Source organism: Macaca mulatta, chromosome 10, assembly GCF_049350105.2.
Source record: "Macaca mulatta isolate MMU2019108-1 chromosome 10, T2T-MMU8v2.0, whole genome shotgun sequence".
NCBI lineage: Eukaryota > Metazoa > Chordata > Mammalia > Primates > Cercopithecidae > Macaca > Macaca mulatta.
Genome location: NC_133415.1, coordinates 13538177 through 13552993, shown reverse-complemented (window position 1 = coordinate 13552993; position 14817 = coordinate 13538177). Strand labels below are relative to the sequence as shown.

General features: G+C 50.1%; 1 protein-coding gene and 1 long non-coding RNA gene across 2 annotated transcripts in view; one reads left to right on the top strand and one right to left on the bottom strand.

Annotated features, from left to right (window-relative positions):
* The window catches only part of LOC144331685 (uncharacterized), a 107084-nt gene that overhangs the window by 51356 nt on the left and 40911 nt on the right, over positions 1-14817 (bottom strand). The gene's annotated exons all lie outside the window — the stretch shown is intronic.
* Positions 17-14769, top strand: POLR2F (RNA polymerase II, I and III subunit F; the record flags this gene model as incomplete). The annotated part of the gene is given in 5 exon segments (NM_001265974.1): positions 17-128; positions 3416-3485; positions 5994-6124; positions 14067-14138; positions 14595-14769. Coding segments are annotated over 5 exon segments (384 nt in total). The 5' UTR covers positions 17-108.

Here is a 14817-nt window from a genome sequence, read left to right as displayed (position 1 = left end):
GTTACCGCGCAGGCGCAAGATAAGCGAGGCGCCGCGAGTTGTAGAGGCGCTATTTGCGGGTCTCCGTGCGGGACTGGGACGCAGCGGGGTCCCTGAGGCGAGGGTGTCATGTCAGACAACGAGGACAAGTGAGTGCGGGAGCGGAGTGGCCTTTGCGGCATATTCGGAAGGGGCGGGTGAGGCAGGGCTTGGGTCGAAGGCAGCTGAGGGACCTGGCGTCTAGGGGCAATGTCTGAGGGGCCTGGGGTCCTGAGGGGGCCGGCGGAGCCTAGGAAGGGAAGGGCGGGGACCCAGGAGCATAGCCCGGGCTGGAGGCTGGGCACAGGAGGGCCCAGGCTCGAGGGTCCAGAGGGGATCCGTGGAAAAGGTGTCCTTCAGCAAATGTTCCAGCGAGCCGGGCTCTGTGTCATGCAGTGGGAATACTGAGGTGAAAGAAGAATCGTCCTTGCCTCTCCACGTGCTCACTTTGTAGAATAGGCGGCATAGGCCCATAAGTAAGCAAGCAAGCAAGCAGGTAATGGTGGTCGCGTGAGCTTCCCCAGTTCTCCATCTGCTTCTGTGAAGTACGTAGTTCTAGAAGTTCTTCACAGTTCTAGAAGTACGTAGTGTAGGAGTACTCCACAGGAGGGTCTTGGGCAGCTCCCCGGGTGGCATTAAATAAAAGTCTGAGACTGTTCATTGCAGTAATTTTTTTGTTTTTTCTTGAGACGGAGTTTCGTTCTGTCGCCCAGGCTGGAGTGCAGTGGCGCGATCTCGGCTTACTGCAGCCTCTGCCTCCCGGGTTCAAGGGGTTCTCCTGCCTCAGCCTCCCGAGTAGCTGGGATTATAGGCGTGCACCACCATACCTGGCTAATTGTATTTTTAGTAGAGACGGGTTTCACCATGTTGGCCAAACTGGTCTCGAACTCCTGACCTCAAGTGATCCACCCACCTCGGCTTCCCAAAGTGCTGGGATTACAGGCGTGAGCCACCGTGCCCGGCCTGTTTGTAGTAATCTAGGTGAAAGAAGTCAGTAGGAGTAGAGATGGTGAGAACTGGTTTTGAATTCTGGATATATTACTATTTTAAAGATAGAGCCAAAAAATTACCTGTTGGATGTGTGGGCGCAAAGAGAGCTAGTCTGAAGATAAAAATAAGATACGCGTGGGATCGCTACCGCATTCCTAGTGAGTGTCAGTAGAGAAGAGGAGATGACCCGTGGCTGAGCATTAGGGCATTTGGACATTGAGTGCTTGGAGGAAAAGAGAAGCCGGGGAGGTGGGGGGAGCACCAAGAACGTGAGGTGTTGTTGGAGTCAAGTGAGGAGAGCAAGTGGCCTAATGTGCCAGCTGATAGATCAGGCTAAATGAGAATGAGAGTTGGCCATTGGATTTAGCAACGTGGAGATCATTAATGAGCTTGGAAAGTGGTTTTGATGGAGCTATCGCGGTGAAAGGCTTTTGGGAGTGAGATTATGACAAAATGGGAATAGAGGAATTGGGGGCAGTGAGGGTGGACAGCTCTTTCACACATTTTTGCTTCAAAGGGCACCTTGGAATTAGGGCTATGGGGGAGGGAGAAGAGAAGTAAGGTTTTTTGTTTGTTTTTGTTTTAGTTTTACATGAGGAAAAGCACATGTTGAAATGCTGATGGGGCCAGTACCTGTAATCCCAGCACTTTGGGAGGCCAAGGAGGGTGGATGACCTGAGGTCAGGAGTTCGAGATCAGCCTAGTCAACATGGGGAAACCCCATCTTTACTAAAAATACAAAAATTAGCTGGGCATGGTGGCATGTGCCTATAATCCAGCTACTCGGGAGACTGAGACAGGAGAATTGCTTGAACCTGGGAGGCGGAGGTTGCGGTGAGCCAAGATCGTGGCATTGCACTCCAGCCTGGGTGACAGAGCTAGACTTTGTCTCAAAAATAAAATAAAATAAAATAAAAATGCTGATGGGAATGATCTAGTAGAGAGGGAAACAGTGATGACGAATGAGTCCTAGCGAAATTTGGGGGCAGATGGGGAAAAATTAAAGGAGTAAAATGGAACAAAAGTCGGATTTACTTAGTATTCTTTTTTTTTTTTTTTTGAGACGGAGTCTCACTCTGTCTCCCAGGCTGGAGTGCAGTGGCGGGATCTCACCTCACTGCAAGCTCCGCCTCCTGGGTTCACGCCATTCTCCTGCCTCAGCCTCCCGAGTAGCTGGGACTACAGGTACCCGCCACCTCGCCCGGCTAGTTTTTTGTAGTTTTTAGTAGAGACGGGGTTTCACTGGATTAGCCAGGATGGTCTCGATCTCCTGACCTTCTGATCCGCCCGTCTCGGCCTCCCAAAGTGCTGGGATTACAGGCTTGAGCCACCGCACCTGGCCAGTATTCTTTTTTTTTGAGAAGGAGTCTCGCTGTGTCATCCAGGCTGCAGTGCAGTGGGGTGACCTTGGCTCACTGCAACCTCTGCCTTTCGGGTTCAAGCAATTCTCTTGCCTCAGCCTCCTGAGTAGCTGGGATTACAGGCGCCTGCCACCACGCCCGGCTAATTTTTTTGTGTTTTTAGTAGAGATGGGATTTCTCCATGTTGGCCAGGCTGGTCTCGAACTCCTGACCTCAGGTGATGCACCCGCCTCGGCCTCCCAAAGTGCTGGGATTACAGACGTGAGTCACTGCGCCTGGCTGATTTACTTATCAAGTAAATATTTGAGTGCTTCTTACATACTGGGAGAGACACAGATCTCTGCCCTCTTTGATTTTTTTGTTTTGTTTTGTTTTTTTTGGTTTTTTTTTTGAGATGGAGTTTCGCTCTTGTTGCCCAAGCTGCTCGGAGTGCAATGGCGTGATCTCAGCTCACCACAACATCTGCCTCCTGGGTTCAGGTGATTCTCCTGCCTCAGCCTCCCAAGTAACTGGGATTACAGGCGTGTGCCACCACTCCCAGCTAATTTTGTATTTTTAGTAGAAACGGGGTTTCACTATGTTGGTCAGGCTGGCCTTGAACTCTGCCCGCGTTGGTCTCCCAAAGTGCTGGGATTACAGGCTTAATCCCAGAGCCACCACGCCTGGCCTCTGATTTTTATTTTTTATTTTTCTTATTTTATTTACTTTGAGACAGGTTCTTGTTCTGTCACCCATGCTGGAGTGCAGCAGTGCAATCTTGGCTCACTGCAATCTCCACCTCCTGGGTTCAAGCAATTCTTGTGACTCAACCTCCCGAGTAGCTGGTATTACGGGCATGTGCCACCATGCCTGGCTAATTTTTGTATTTTTAGTAGAGACGGGGTTTTGCCACGTTGGCCAGGCTGGTCTCGAATTCCTGGCCTCAAGTGATCCACACACTTCGGTCTCCCAGAGTACCAGGATTACCAGTGTGAGTCACCATACCTGGCCCCTCTTTGATTCTTGTAAGTGATGCTCTAAGTAACTGATCTCTTCTTCCTGTACAGTTTTGATGGTGACGACTTTGATGATGTGGAAGAGGATGAAGGGCTAGATGACTTGGAGAATGCTGAAGAGGTCAGTATTCAGCCTCAGGCTCCCACCTCTGCAGCCCAAGCTGCCAAATAGTCTGGCAGGTGATAATTAGCTGAACGTGTCTACCTTCTGTTTGTGGTCAAGGCCCCTGCCATAAGCATTCCCAGTTAGAGTGAGCTGTGTTCCAGTCTTGCATAGCAGAACAGCCCTGCAGGGTGGACCTGAAAGCTTTTGTCCATGTGGTCCACAGCCTGTGGCTTCTGGGGCAGTTAGTTCACTGACAAGTTAAACAGTGCCTTCCTTCATTCGGCAAACACGTGTTGAATGTTTATTATGTGCCAGGTGCTTTCTGCAGGGTGGGACTAGTTAGGGAGCAAAAGGAAGAGGTAAGCAGGGCTCAGATGAGGCAGTATTTTGTAGCCTAAAGGCAATGGGAAGCTACTGACAAATTTTGAGCCAGGGCACAGTCCAGTTTACATTTTAGAAAGTGCAATCCTGCCTTGAGTAAGGAGTGAACTGGGGAAGGGCAAGAGTGGAAGGTGAGAGGCCTGTGGCTTGGATATAGGTGCTGGTAGTGCAGGTGATGAGAAGACACATGAAAGAGTTATTGCGGTGGGTTGGTTATGGGGCTGAGAAAGTGAGCGGTGACAAGGACGACTCTCAGGTTTCTGGCTTGAGCAACTAGGTGGATAGGTTGCTAGCCTCATGAGGAAAGTAGGGCTTTCTGTCCTGTGTGACTGATGAGGGAAAAAAATGCAGTTATGTCCTGGAGAGACAGGGAGCCCTCTCTCTCTCTGCATGGCACTTTCAGATACCTTTTCGCTTGAGTCAGATGTGTCCTTCTCCATCATTCTGGTCGCCTTCCCATCACTGTCATGTAGATTGTGCCTTCTGGATGTACTTCAGCCCTGTCTGCATTTTTCTACTCCTGGTGCCTTAGGCTGGCTTAGATCTCATTGCTTTTCAGCCACATTCCTGCAGGAATTGTGTGGCTGGTTTTCCTGCTTCAGTCTCACTCCAGACTGCTCTGAGTGCTCTTCTCCTTTCAGCGCCCTTTCTTACTTGCCCACGTGCTCAGTTACTACTGGCTTTCCTAAATGGCCTCTCTGCTTCTGCCACTGCCCCCTGCAGAATATTCTCAACAGAGTATCCAGAGTGATCCTTTCTTTATGTTGTTGTTGTTTGTTTGCTTGTTTTAAATTAAGAAGTGGTGTCTTGCTACGTTGTCTAGGCTAGAGTACAATGGCTATTTGCAGGTGCGGTCATAGCGCACTACAGCCTTGAACTCTTGGGCTCAAGTGATCCTTCCAGTTCAGCCTCTCAAGTAGCTGGAACTGTAGGTTCTGCACCACCATGTCCAGCTCAGAGTCAACCTTTTTTTTTTTTTTTTTTTTTTGAGACAGAGTCTTGCTCTGTCGCCCAGGCTGGAGTGCAGTGGTGAGATCTGGGCTCACTGCAAGCTCCGCCTTCTGGGTTCACGCCATTCTCCTGCCTCAGCCTCCTGAGTAGCTGGGACTACAGGCGCCCGCCACCACGCCCGGCTAATTTTTTTTTTTTGTATTTTTAGTAGAGACGGAATTTCACCGTGTTAGTCAGGGTGGTCTCGATCTCCTGACCTTGTGATCCGCCCACCTCAGCCTCCCAAAGTGCTGGGATTACAGGCGTAAGCCACCGTGCCCGGCCTGTTTACTTAATTCTTTATATACCACAGAATTTATTCTCCTGCCTACAATCCTCTACGCACCTTTCATTCTAATTATTGTCCACAACTAGCTGTCCAAACCTCTTTCTCCTCTGTGCCTTTGCATGTTGCCTCCTTCCTCGTTGGTTTGACAGCTGCTGCTCATCCTTCTAGGTGAGCTCAAATCTCATCCCTGGAGTTTTCCTGACTCCCAGTGTGAGGTGTCCCCACCTCCTTGGGAACTCTGTTGCACACTGCATCCCTTCATAGCACCTGCTCTGTTTACTCTTGTCTCCCCCTTTAGACCATTAATTCTTTGAGAGCAGAAATTCCTAGCTTGCTTTCTCAGTATCTGTTAATGATATCTGATTCAGGACAAATACTTAGTAAGTAATTGTTAAATATTCCTGTCTTCACCTTGATTTTTCTAGTCACTTGACCCATTGGCTTAGCTCCCCTATCTGAAAGATGGGGAGACTATTCCTAGCTTCCTGCTTAGGGTAATTTTTTTGTGCCAGGACCTCTTTTACAGGACCAGTGTTCTGAGACCACCCCATCTCCAGGCCCTCTGCTCTCTTCTGGATGAGGCAGCCAGCTCTGGAATCTCAGTCATGGTCCTCCATTACAAGGTCTCAGGCTATGTCAGGTTAGCTGACTTTCCAAGCCTCTGAAATGAGAACTGTAATCCCTGTCTCATAAGGTTATTGTAAGGATTACATGAGTCGTTAGGAAGCAGTCATGCAGTACCCTGGTATGCAGTAAGCATTAATGGTGGCAGTAGCGGGGATTATGATTGTTGTCATTATCACCCTCCCTGTAATCCAAAAATGCCACCTGAGATTTTCCCTCTTTTTTGTCTTGGTGTCCAGGAAGGCCAGGAGAATGTCGAGATCCTCCCCTCTGGGGAGCGACCGCAGGCCAACCAGAAGCGAATCACCACACCATACATGACCAAGTACGAGCGAGCCCGTGTGCTGGGCACCCGAGCGCTCCAGATTGCGTGAGTGATTGCCCCTTCACTGTCTTCTCCATCTGTCAGACCACAGTGAGCTCCTGTACCGCTAATCTTGCCCAGCCTGGCACCTGAAAACACTCTCTGCTCTCACATTCCAAAGGTGGTGCCGTCCCTGCGTACCAGGCATTGTGCTAGGCCCCTGCCCTCAGGGAGCTTGTGATCTAATAGGAGAACTAGGATATGAACATCTGAGAAGTCAAGTAATAGTATGGGAGAAAAATGATTAAAAAAAAAAACAAAACAGAACTAGATGGTTGCCTGTCACATTCGTGCAGCAAAAAAGGTGAATTCAGAGCCAATGGGTACCAGTGATTCTTTTTTTTTTTTTTTTTTGAGATAGAGTCTCACTGAGTCGCCTAGACTGGAGTGCAATGGCACAATCTCAGCTCACTGCAACCTCTGCCTCCCAGGTTCAAGTGATTCTTGTGCCTCAGCCTCCCAGGTAGCTGGCATTAAAGGCATGTACCACCATGCCTAACTAATTGTTGTGTTTTTAGAGACAGGGTCTTGCCATGTTGCCTAGGCTAGTCTCGAACTCCTAGCTTCAAGTGATACACCTGCCTCTGCCTCCCATAGTGTTGGGATTGCAGGTGAGAGCCACTGTGCCCGGCCATGGTGGTTCTTTGTTGTTTTATTTTCCGAGTCTAGATCTCACTCTGTTGCCCATGCTGGAGCACAGGGGCCTGATCATAGCCCATTGCAGCCTCAAACTCCTGGGCTCAAGCAATTTTTTTTTTTTTTTTGAGACAGAGTCTTGCTCTGTCTCCCAGGCTGGAGTGCAGTGGCCCGATCTCGGCTCACTGCAGCCTCCGCCTCCTGGGTTCAAGTGATTCTCCTGCCTCAGCCTCCCGAGTGGCTGGGACTACAGGCGTCCACCACCACCCCCGGCTAATTTTTGTGTTTTTAGTAGAGACGGGGTTTCACCATATTGGCCAGGCTGCTCTCGAACTCCTGACCTTGTGATCCACCTGCCTCAGCCTCCCAAAGTGCTGGGATTACAGGCGTGAGCCACCGCGCCTGGCCGGTGCAATTTTCTTTTTCTCTCTTTTTTTTTTTTTTTTTTTTTGAGATGGAGTTTTGCTCTGTCACCCAGGCTGGAGTGCAGTGGCGTAATCTCGGCTCACTGCAAGCTCTGCCTCCCAGGTTCACATCATTCTCCTGCCTCAGCCTCCCGAGTAGCTGGGACTACAGATGCCTGCCACAACGCCTGGCTAATTTTTTTTTTTTTTTTTTGAGGCGGAGTCTTCACTTTGTCGCCCAGGCTGGAGTGCAGTGGCACCATCTCGGCTCACTGCAAGCTCCGCCTCCCGGGTTCGCGCCATTCTCCTGCCTCAGCCTCCCGAGTAGCTGGGACTACAGGCGCCAGCAAACGCGCCCGGCTAATTTTTTGTATTTTAGTAGAGACGGGGTTTCACCGTGTTAGCCAGGATGGTCTCGATCTTCTGACCTCGTGATCCGCCCGCCTCAGCCTCCCAAAGTGCAGGGATTACAGGCGTGAGCCACCGCGCCCGGCTAATTTTTTTGTATTTTTAGTAGAGATGGGGTTTCACCGTGTTAGCCAGGATGGTCTCAATCTCCTGACCTCGTGATCCACCTGCCTCGGCCTCCCAACGTGCTGGGATTACAGGCATGAGCCACTGCGCCTGGCAGGCTCAAGCAATTTTCTTGCCTCAACCTCCCAAGTAGCTTCAAGGTGGGACTACAGGTATGTGCCACTATGCCTGGCTTTGTATTTTTTGTAGAGATAGGGGTCTCATGATGTTGCCCAGGCCAGTCTTGAACTCAGCCTCAAGTGATTCTCCTGCCTCAGCCTCCCAAAGTGCTGGAGCTGGGATTACAAGCATGAGCAACCATGCCTGGCTTTGAGGTGGTTCTTGAAGTGAGGTAGACTATGGCCAGCCCAGCAGAGTGGGGGGCCCTCCAGCTTGAGAGCACACTAGAGAGATGAAAGCACAGAGCAGTGGTGGGGTTTTGGGGATTTGAAAATCAGCAAACTTCCCTCCTCCTCCTTTCTTGTGAGGAGTAGGTGAGGGAACAGAGCGGGGTGCTCTAATGGTACTGTGGGGAAGCACGAGACTGAGAATAGGAGCCCCTGCCCCAAACTCCCTATAGGCTGATATGGGAAATGGTGGGTATCTGGAGGAGCGGGGGTAGTTCAAGAAGGGAATAGTGGAAATTAGCCTAGAAAGAAAAGCGGCTGGATGCCGTGGCTCACACCTGTAATCCCAGCACTTTGGGAAGATGAAGCAGGTGGATTGCTTGAGCCCAGAAGTTCAAAACTAGCCTGGGAAACATGGTGAAACCCCCATCTCTAGAAAAAATACAAAAAATTAGCTAAGTGTGGTAGTGTGCACCTGTAGTCCTAGCTACTCGGGAGGCTGACGTAGGAGGATCACCTAAGGCCAGGAGGTTGAGACTGCAGTGAACTGTGATTGCACCACTGCACTCCAGCCGGAGCGACAGAGTAAGACTCCATCTCAAAAAAAAAAAAAAACCAAAAGAAAGCTGGGGCCAGATTTGTGGACTCTGTGTGCTTATAGGGGCAGCAGTGCTGTCTGTAAATTCCCCTCCTAGGCCGGGCGCGGTGGCTCAAGCCTGTAATCCCAGCACTTTGGGAGGCCGAGATGGGCGGATCACGAGGTCAGGAGATCGAGACCATCCTGGCTAAGACAGTGAAACCCCGTCTCTACTAAAAATACAAAAACTTAGCCGGGCGAGGTGGCAGGCGCCTGTAGTCCCAGCTACTCGGGAGGCTGAGGCAAGAGAATGGCGTGAACCCGGGAGGCGGAGCTTGCAGTGAGCTGAGATCTGGCCACTGCACTCCAGCCTGGGTGACAAAGCGAGACTCCGTCTCAAAAAAAAAAAAAAAAAAATTCCCCTCCTTAGTGTTCAAGCAGCATTGGGCTGTTGTCTCCTCTAGTCCTGTAGGGATAAAGATGACCATCATGTCTACCTCAATAAAGGGTTTTATGGGTGGGCAACATTGTTCTTCCCCATGCCTCAGCAGCGGACCTCTTCTCAGCCTGGTTGTACTCCTTGCTCTTCTGCGTGGCATTAGAGCCATGCCCAGTATGATATCCCTACCCAATATACCACCAACGTCAGGATCCTCTGGGCCTGCACCACCAATTATGGTAGCCATGAACTGTATGTACCCATTTACATTAAGTACAATTAAATAAAATTAGAAATTCAGTTTCTGTCTTACTAGCCACCCACACTTCTTTTATTTATTTATTTATTTATTTTTATTTTATTTATTTATTTTTTTGAGACGGAGTCTCGTTCTGCCGCCCAGGCTGGAGTGCAGTGGCCAGCTCTCAGCTCACTGCAAGCTCCACCTCCCGGGTTTACGCCATTCTCCTGCCTCAGCCTCCCGAGTAGCTGGGACTACAGGCGCCCGCCACCTCGCCCGGCTAGTTTTTTGTATTTTTTTTTTAGTAGAGACGGGGTTTCACCGGGTTAGCCAGGATGGTCTCGATCTCCTGACCTCGTGATCCGGTCGTCTCGGCCTCCCAAAGTGCTGGGATTACAGGCTTGAGCCACCGCGCCCGGCCTTATTTTTATTTTTGAGAAGGAGTCTCACTCTGTCACCCAGGCTGGAGTGCAGTGGCGTGATCTCGGCTCCCTGCATCCTCCGCCTCCCAGGTTCAAGTGATTCTCCCACCAGGGCCTCTTGAGTAGCGAGTTACAGGTGCCTGCCACTGTGCCTGGCTAATTTTTGTATTTTTAGTAGGGATGGGGTTTCACCGTGTTCGCTGGCCAGGCTGGTCTTGAACTCCTGATCTCAGGTGATCCTCCTACCTCAGCCTCCCAAAGTACTGGGATTACAGGCTGAGCCACCACGCCCAGCCTTTTATTTTTTTAGAGACAGTTGGGCTGTATCGCCCAGGCTGGAGTGCAGTGGTGCTATCATAGCTCACTTCAGCCTCAAAACTTCTAGGCTTAAGTGATCTTTCCACTTTAGCCTCCCAGGTAGCTAATGCCACCACACCTGGCTAATGTCTTAATTTTTTTGTAGAGACAGGGTCTCACAAAAAGACTCCTGGCTTCCAGTGAGACCCCTGCTTCAGCCTCCAAAGTGCTGGGATTATAACTAGCCACATTTCAAGTGTGTTCAGTAGCCACATGTGGCTAGTGGTTACCATAAAGGATAGCACAGGGGGATAGGACACTTCTATCATTGCAGAGCATTCTATGGGGCACACTGATAGAGACTAAAAGTGGCCCAGCAGAAACAAGAATTCATAAGTTATTTTTAAAACAAATAGATTGCTTATTTGCAAGTTAAACAGTCTTTCAGCACTGAGGAAAGATACTGCATTAGCACCCTATGGGACGCTGAGATGATTAAAGATGTAGTCCCAGCCAGGCGCAGTGGCTCACACCTGGAATCTGAGCACTGTGGAAGGCCAAGGTGGGCAGATCACCTGAGGTCAGGAGTTCGAGACCAGCCTGGTCAACATGGTGAAACCCCGTCTCTACTAAAAATACAAAAATTAGCCGGGTGTGGTGGCACACGCCTGTAGTCCCAGCTACTTGGGAGGCTGAGGCAGGAGAATCGTTTGAACATGGGAGGTAGAGGTTGCAGAGAGTCGAGATCGCACCACTATTCCAGCCTGGGTGACAGAGTGAGGCTCTGTTACCAAAAATAATTAAAAAAAAAAAAAAAAGACGTAATCCCTAGTCCTCCAGGTGTTTTCTGGTGGGGGAGATAGACCTGTGCACAGGTACCCACAACCCAAGGCAGACACGAGTGGTGCTTTATGAAAGGTACAAAGAGAGTTATTGCAGAGGTGACTGGGAAAGCCTTGTGAAGGGATTAGAATTCTAGTGGGGACAGGTAAAGAGATTTGATTTTGTGGGTACTCCAGGTGCCAGAAACAGCCCAAGGAAAGGTCCAGGTGGTGGATTTGTGGTGAGGGATCACAAGCAGCTTGGGGCATGAGGCTGGAAAAGATGACACTGGTCCCATGAGTGACAAGTTCAGAAGACTGGAGTTCATTTGCTGGGCAATGTGAAGCACTTAAAGGTTTTGAGGCTGACATCCAGGCTACTGACATCCAGGCCACTAATAAGTCCAAGTGTCCTGTTTTCCTTTTCTTTCTTTCTTTTTTTTTTTTTAAACGGAGTTTCACTCTTGTTGCCCAGGCTGGAGTGCAATGGCATGATCTTAGCTCACTGCCTCTGCCTCCTGGGTTCAAGGAATTCTCCTGCCTCAACCTCCCGAGTAGCTGGGATTACAGGTGCCCGCCACCACGCCTGGCTAATATTTTGTATTTTTAGTAAAGACATGGTTTCACCATGTTGGTCAGGCTGGTCTCGAACTCGTGACCTCAGGTGATCCACTCGCCTTGGCCTCCCAAAGTGCTGGGATTACAAGCATGAGCCACTGCGCCCAGCCAAGTGTCCTGTTTTTCTTGGGGAGCGAAGCTTGATCCAGCTCATTCCAGTCTTTAGTGCTCTTTCCACTTAAGGGCTATGACACCTTCTGGTGGCTTCTTGCCTGCTTTAAGCTCTTGTACAGCCATAATGGGACTCTGCACTTGGTAGGTGCAGATGGAGTCTCACTTTGTCGCCTAGGCTGGAGTCCAGTGGTGCCATCTTGGCCCACTGCAGCCTTTACCTCCTGGTTCAAGCGATTCTCGTACCTCAGCCTCCCGAGTAGCTGGGACTACAGGCGCGCGCCACCGTGCCCAGCTATTTTTTGTATTTGTAGTAGAGATGGGGTTTCACCATATTGGCCAGGCTGGTCTCAAACTCCTGACCTCAGGTGATTTGCCTGCCTCAGCATCCCAAAGTGCTGTGATTACAGGCGTGAGCCACTGCACCCGGCCAGAACAACTGTTTCTTGGGTGGGTTTTGGATGGAGTTTCAGTCTGGTTCATTAGCACCACCTGGTGGCTGATGATATTTGTCACATCTGCTTTTTTTTGTTGTTGTTGAGATGGAGTCTCGCTCTGTCACCCAGGCTGGAGTGCAGTGGCCGGATCTCAGCTCACTGCAAGCTCCACCTCCCGGGTTTACGCCATTCTCCTGCCTCAGCCTCCCAAGTAGCTGGGACTACAGGCGCCCGCCACCTCGCCTGGCTAGTTTTTTGTATTTTTTTAGTAGAGACGGGGTTTCACTGTGTTAGCCAGGATGGTCTTGATCTCCTGACCTCGTGATCCGCCCGTCTCGGCCTCCCAAAGTGCTGGGATTACAGGCTTGAGCCACCACGCCCGGCCACATCTGCTTCTTAACTGGATGGTGGATGTGTTTATTTGTAGAGGCCGTGGTGCAAGAAAAATTAGATTACTTAAGGACACATCTTGCACATTCCATGTGCATAATAGGTGCTGAATGAGTGAATGCCCTTGAATTATTTATATTTTAAAAGAAAGCAGGCGTATGCAGATCATGGAAAGTATTCTGCCACATTCTTTAAAGCTTTATATTTTGGGAAAGTTTGAATACTTATTGAGAGAGGATATAGGGAAAGTTAAATCTTCCATCTCTGCCCTTGGGAAATTTTCAGGCTTTTGGGAGTAATATAAATTGAAATATTTAGTAATAAAATCAGTAAGCTGGTAGCTCTCAGACTAGCTGATTATCAGAATCATCTGGGCAGTTCTGCAAATGCAGGCTCTCAGGCCGCTTCACTAGAGATTCTGTTCAGGGATTCTGGAGAAGGACCCGTGAGCCTGTATTTTTTAGCATGCTCTCCTGTTCATTCTGGATGTGTTAGTGTGAACCTAAGCTGGAATAATCAAGACTGACTTCCTAGAGGAGATGGGCCTAGAATTGGCATCCCTTTGCTTGGTGGTAGTCTCCACTGTGGGCCAAGTGTTGTGCTGGGGGCTAGACCTCCGTGGTGAATCACATGTGGTTCTGGGCCACCAGGAGCTCATGGTCTAATGTGGAAACTTTCCAAACAAGTAGTTACAGTTCAGTGAGATTGGTGCCAAGAAAAGTATATCCTGACTGACTTGGGGTACTGAAGAGTCAGCACACGATTTCCAGGATGGAGACATCCGGACCTCTTGCAGGCTTTTAGGGAGATGAAGAGCTTGTAAGAGCACACAAAAGGGAAACAACATGGCTCGTCTAGGGAACCAGAAATAGTTTGGTATGGCTGGAATGTGGGGTAAATACAGGAAAGTAGCACGGGACTGTGCTAGGAAGGCGAACAGGGACCAGACTGCACTCTGGCCTGATAGCCAAGGGGAGTCATAGCAGTGTTGTAAGCAGATGAGTCCCTGGACTGCCTGCTGGCCTCAGGTGAAGGGTAGGGAGGGCTGGGCAGGAAGGGCAGGGCTTCTACTGAGGTGTTGTGGCTATAGAGAATGGAAATGAGGCTGGGTTTCATCCCAGCAATTTGGAAGGCTGAGGCAGGCGGATTGCTTGAGCCCAGGAGTTTGAGACCAGCCTAGGCAACATGGTGAAACCCCATCTATACAAAAAATTAGTATAGCTGGTGGTGTGTGCCTATAGTCCCAGCTGCTTGGGAGGCGGCAGGAGAATTGTTTGGACCTGGGAGGTGGAGGTTGCAGTGAGTCGAGATCTTGCCATTGCACTCCAGTCTGGGCAATGGGAGTGAAACTTTCTCTCCAAAAAATAGAGAGAGAGAGAAAATAGAAATTGAAATGAGGGGCCCTGGGCACTGAGGCAAGGCTCTGGGGTTGGAGCAGTTAGAATGGTGTGCCTTTGCACACGCCACCCTTTCCACCAGGACACTCTGCTGTGGCCGCTGGGCTCAGGCGTCTGCGATAGGCCTCTGCCAGGGAAGATCTCTGGCAGTGCCCCTACACACCACTCCCTACTGTGCCTGTCTACCTAGAAGATGATGTTTCTAGGTGGGGATCAGGATGCCGTTCCACCTTCACTGCCTGTTAGGCCCTTCTCCCTGGGTTTGTAGTCTCCCCAACACCTGTGCGTATCCCTACAGGATGTGTGCCCCTGTGATGGTGGAGCTGGAGGGGGAGACAGATCCTCTGCTCATTGCCATGAAGGAACTCAAGTAAGTCACTCAAATCATGGTTCACTTCTCCAAATCTCTGGGAGGCATCTGTTGGGTTCTCTGTTGCACCCTTTTCTCCCACTTCCCTGGCTGAAGAAGTTGATGCTTATTCCTACAGATCATTAGGAACAGCTCACCAGGAGGTAGGAGGAAGAGAGAAGAGGAGGCAGGGAAAGGGGGGAGGGCACTGATGAGACCGGGACCTTTTCTGGCTGTTGGAGTTTCCCTGTTCCTGCTGCAGGAGGCCTTACCAATAATTCTATCACTCTTCCCCCTCTTGTCTGATATAAAAACTTTCTTTTTCTTGTAATTGCTTTCTTACAAAGTACACTCATCAGCCCCAAGAGGCTGCTCCTAAGACTTCTCTTTCCTTGTGTTTTGCACACAATCTGTTCCTTCTGCGGCAGAGCTGGGGTCACCAGCCCTCATGTACTTGTGACTTTTCCCCTGCCACAGGGCCCGAAAGATCCCCATCATCATTCGCCGTTACCTGCCAGATGGGAGCTATGAAGACTGGGGGGTGGACGAGCTCATCATCACCGACTGAGCTGGAGTCATCTTCCTGCCCTTGCCCAATTTTCATTCCCACTTTATATGTGTAAATAAAATATTCAACTTTCCAACCCCCTTCCCCTCTGCTTATCTGCGATGTCACCACCTTTTGCTTCCCTGTTACCGC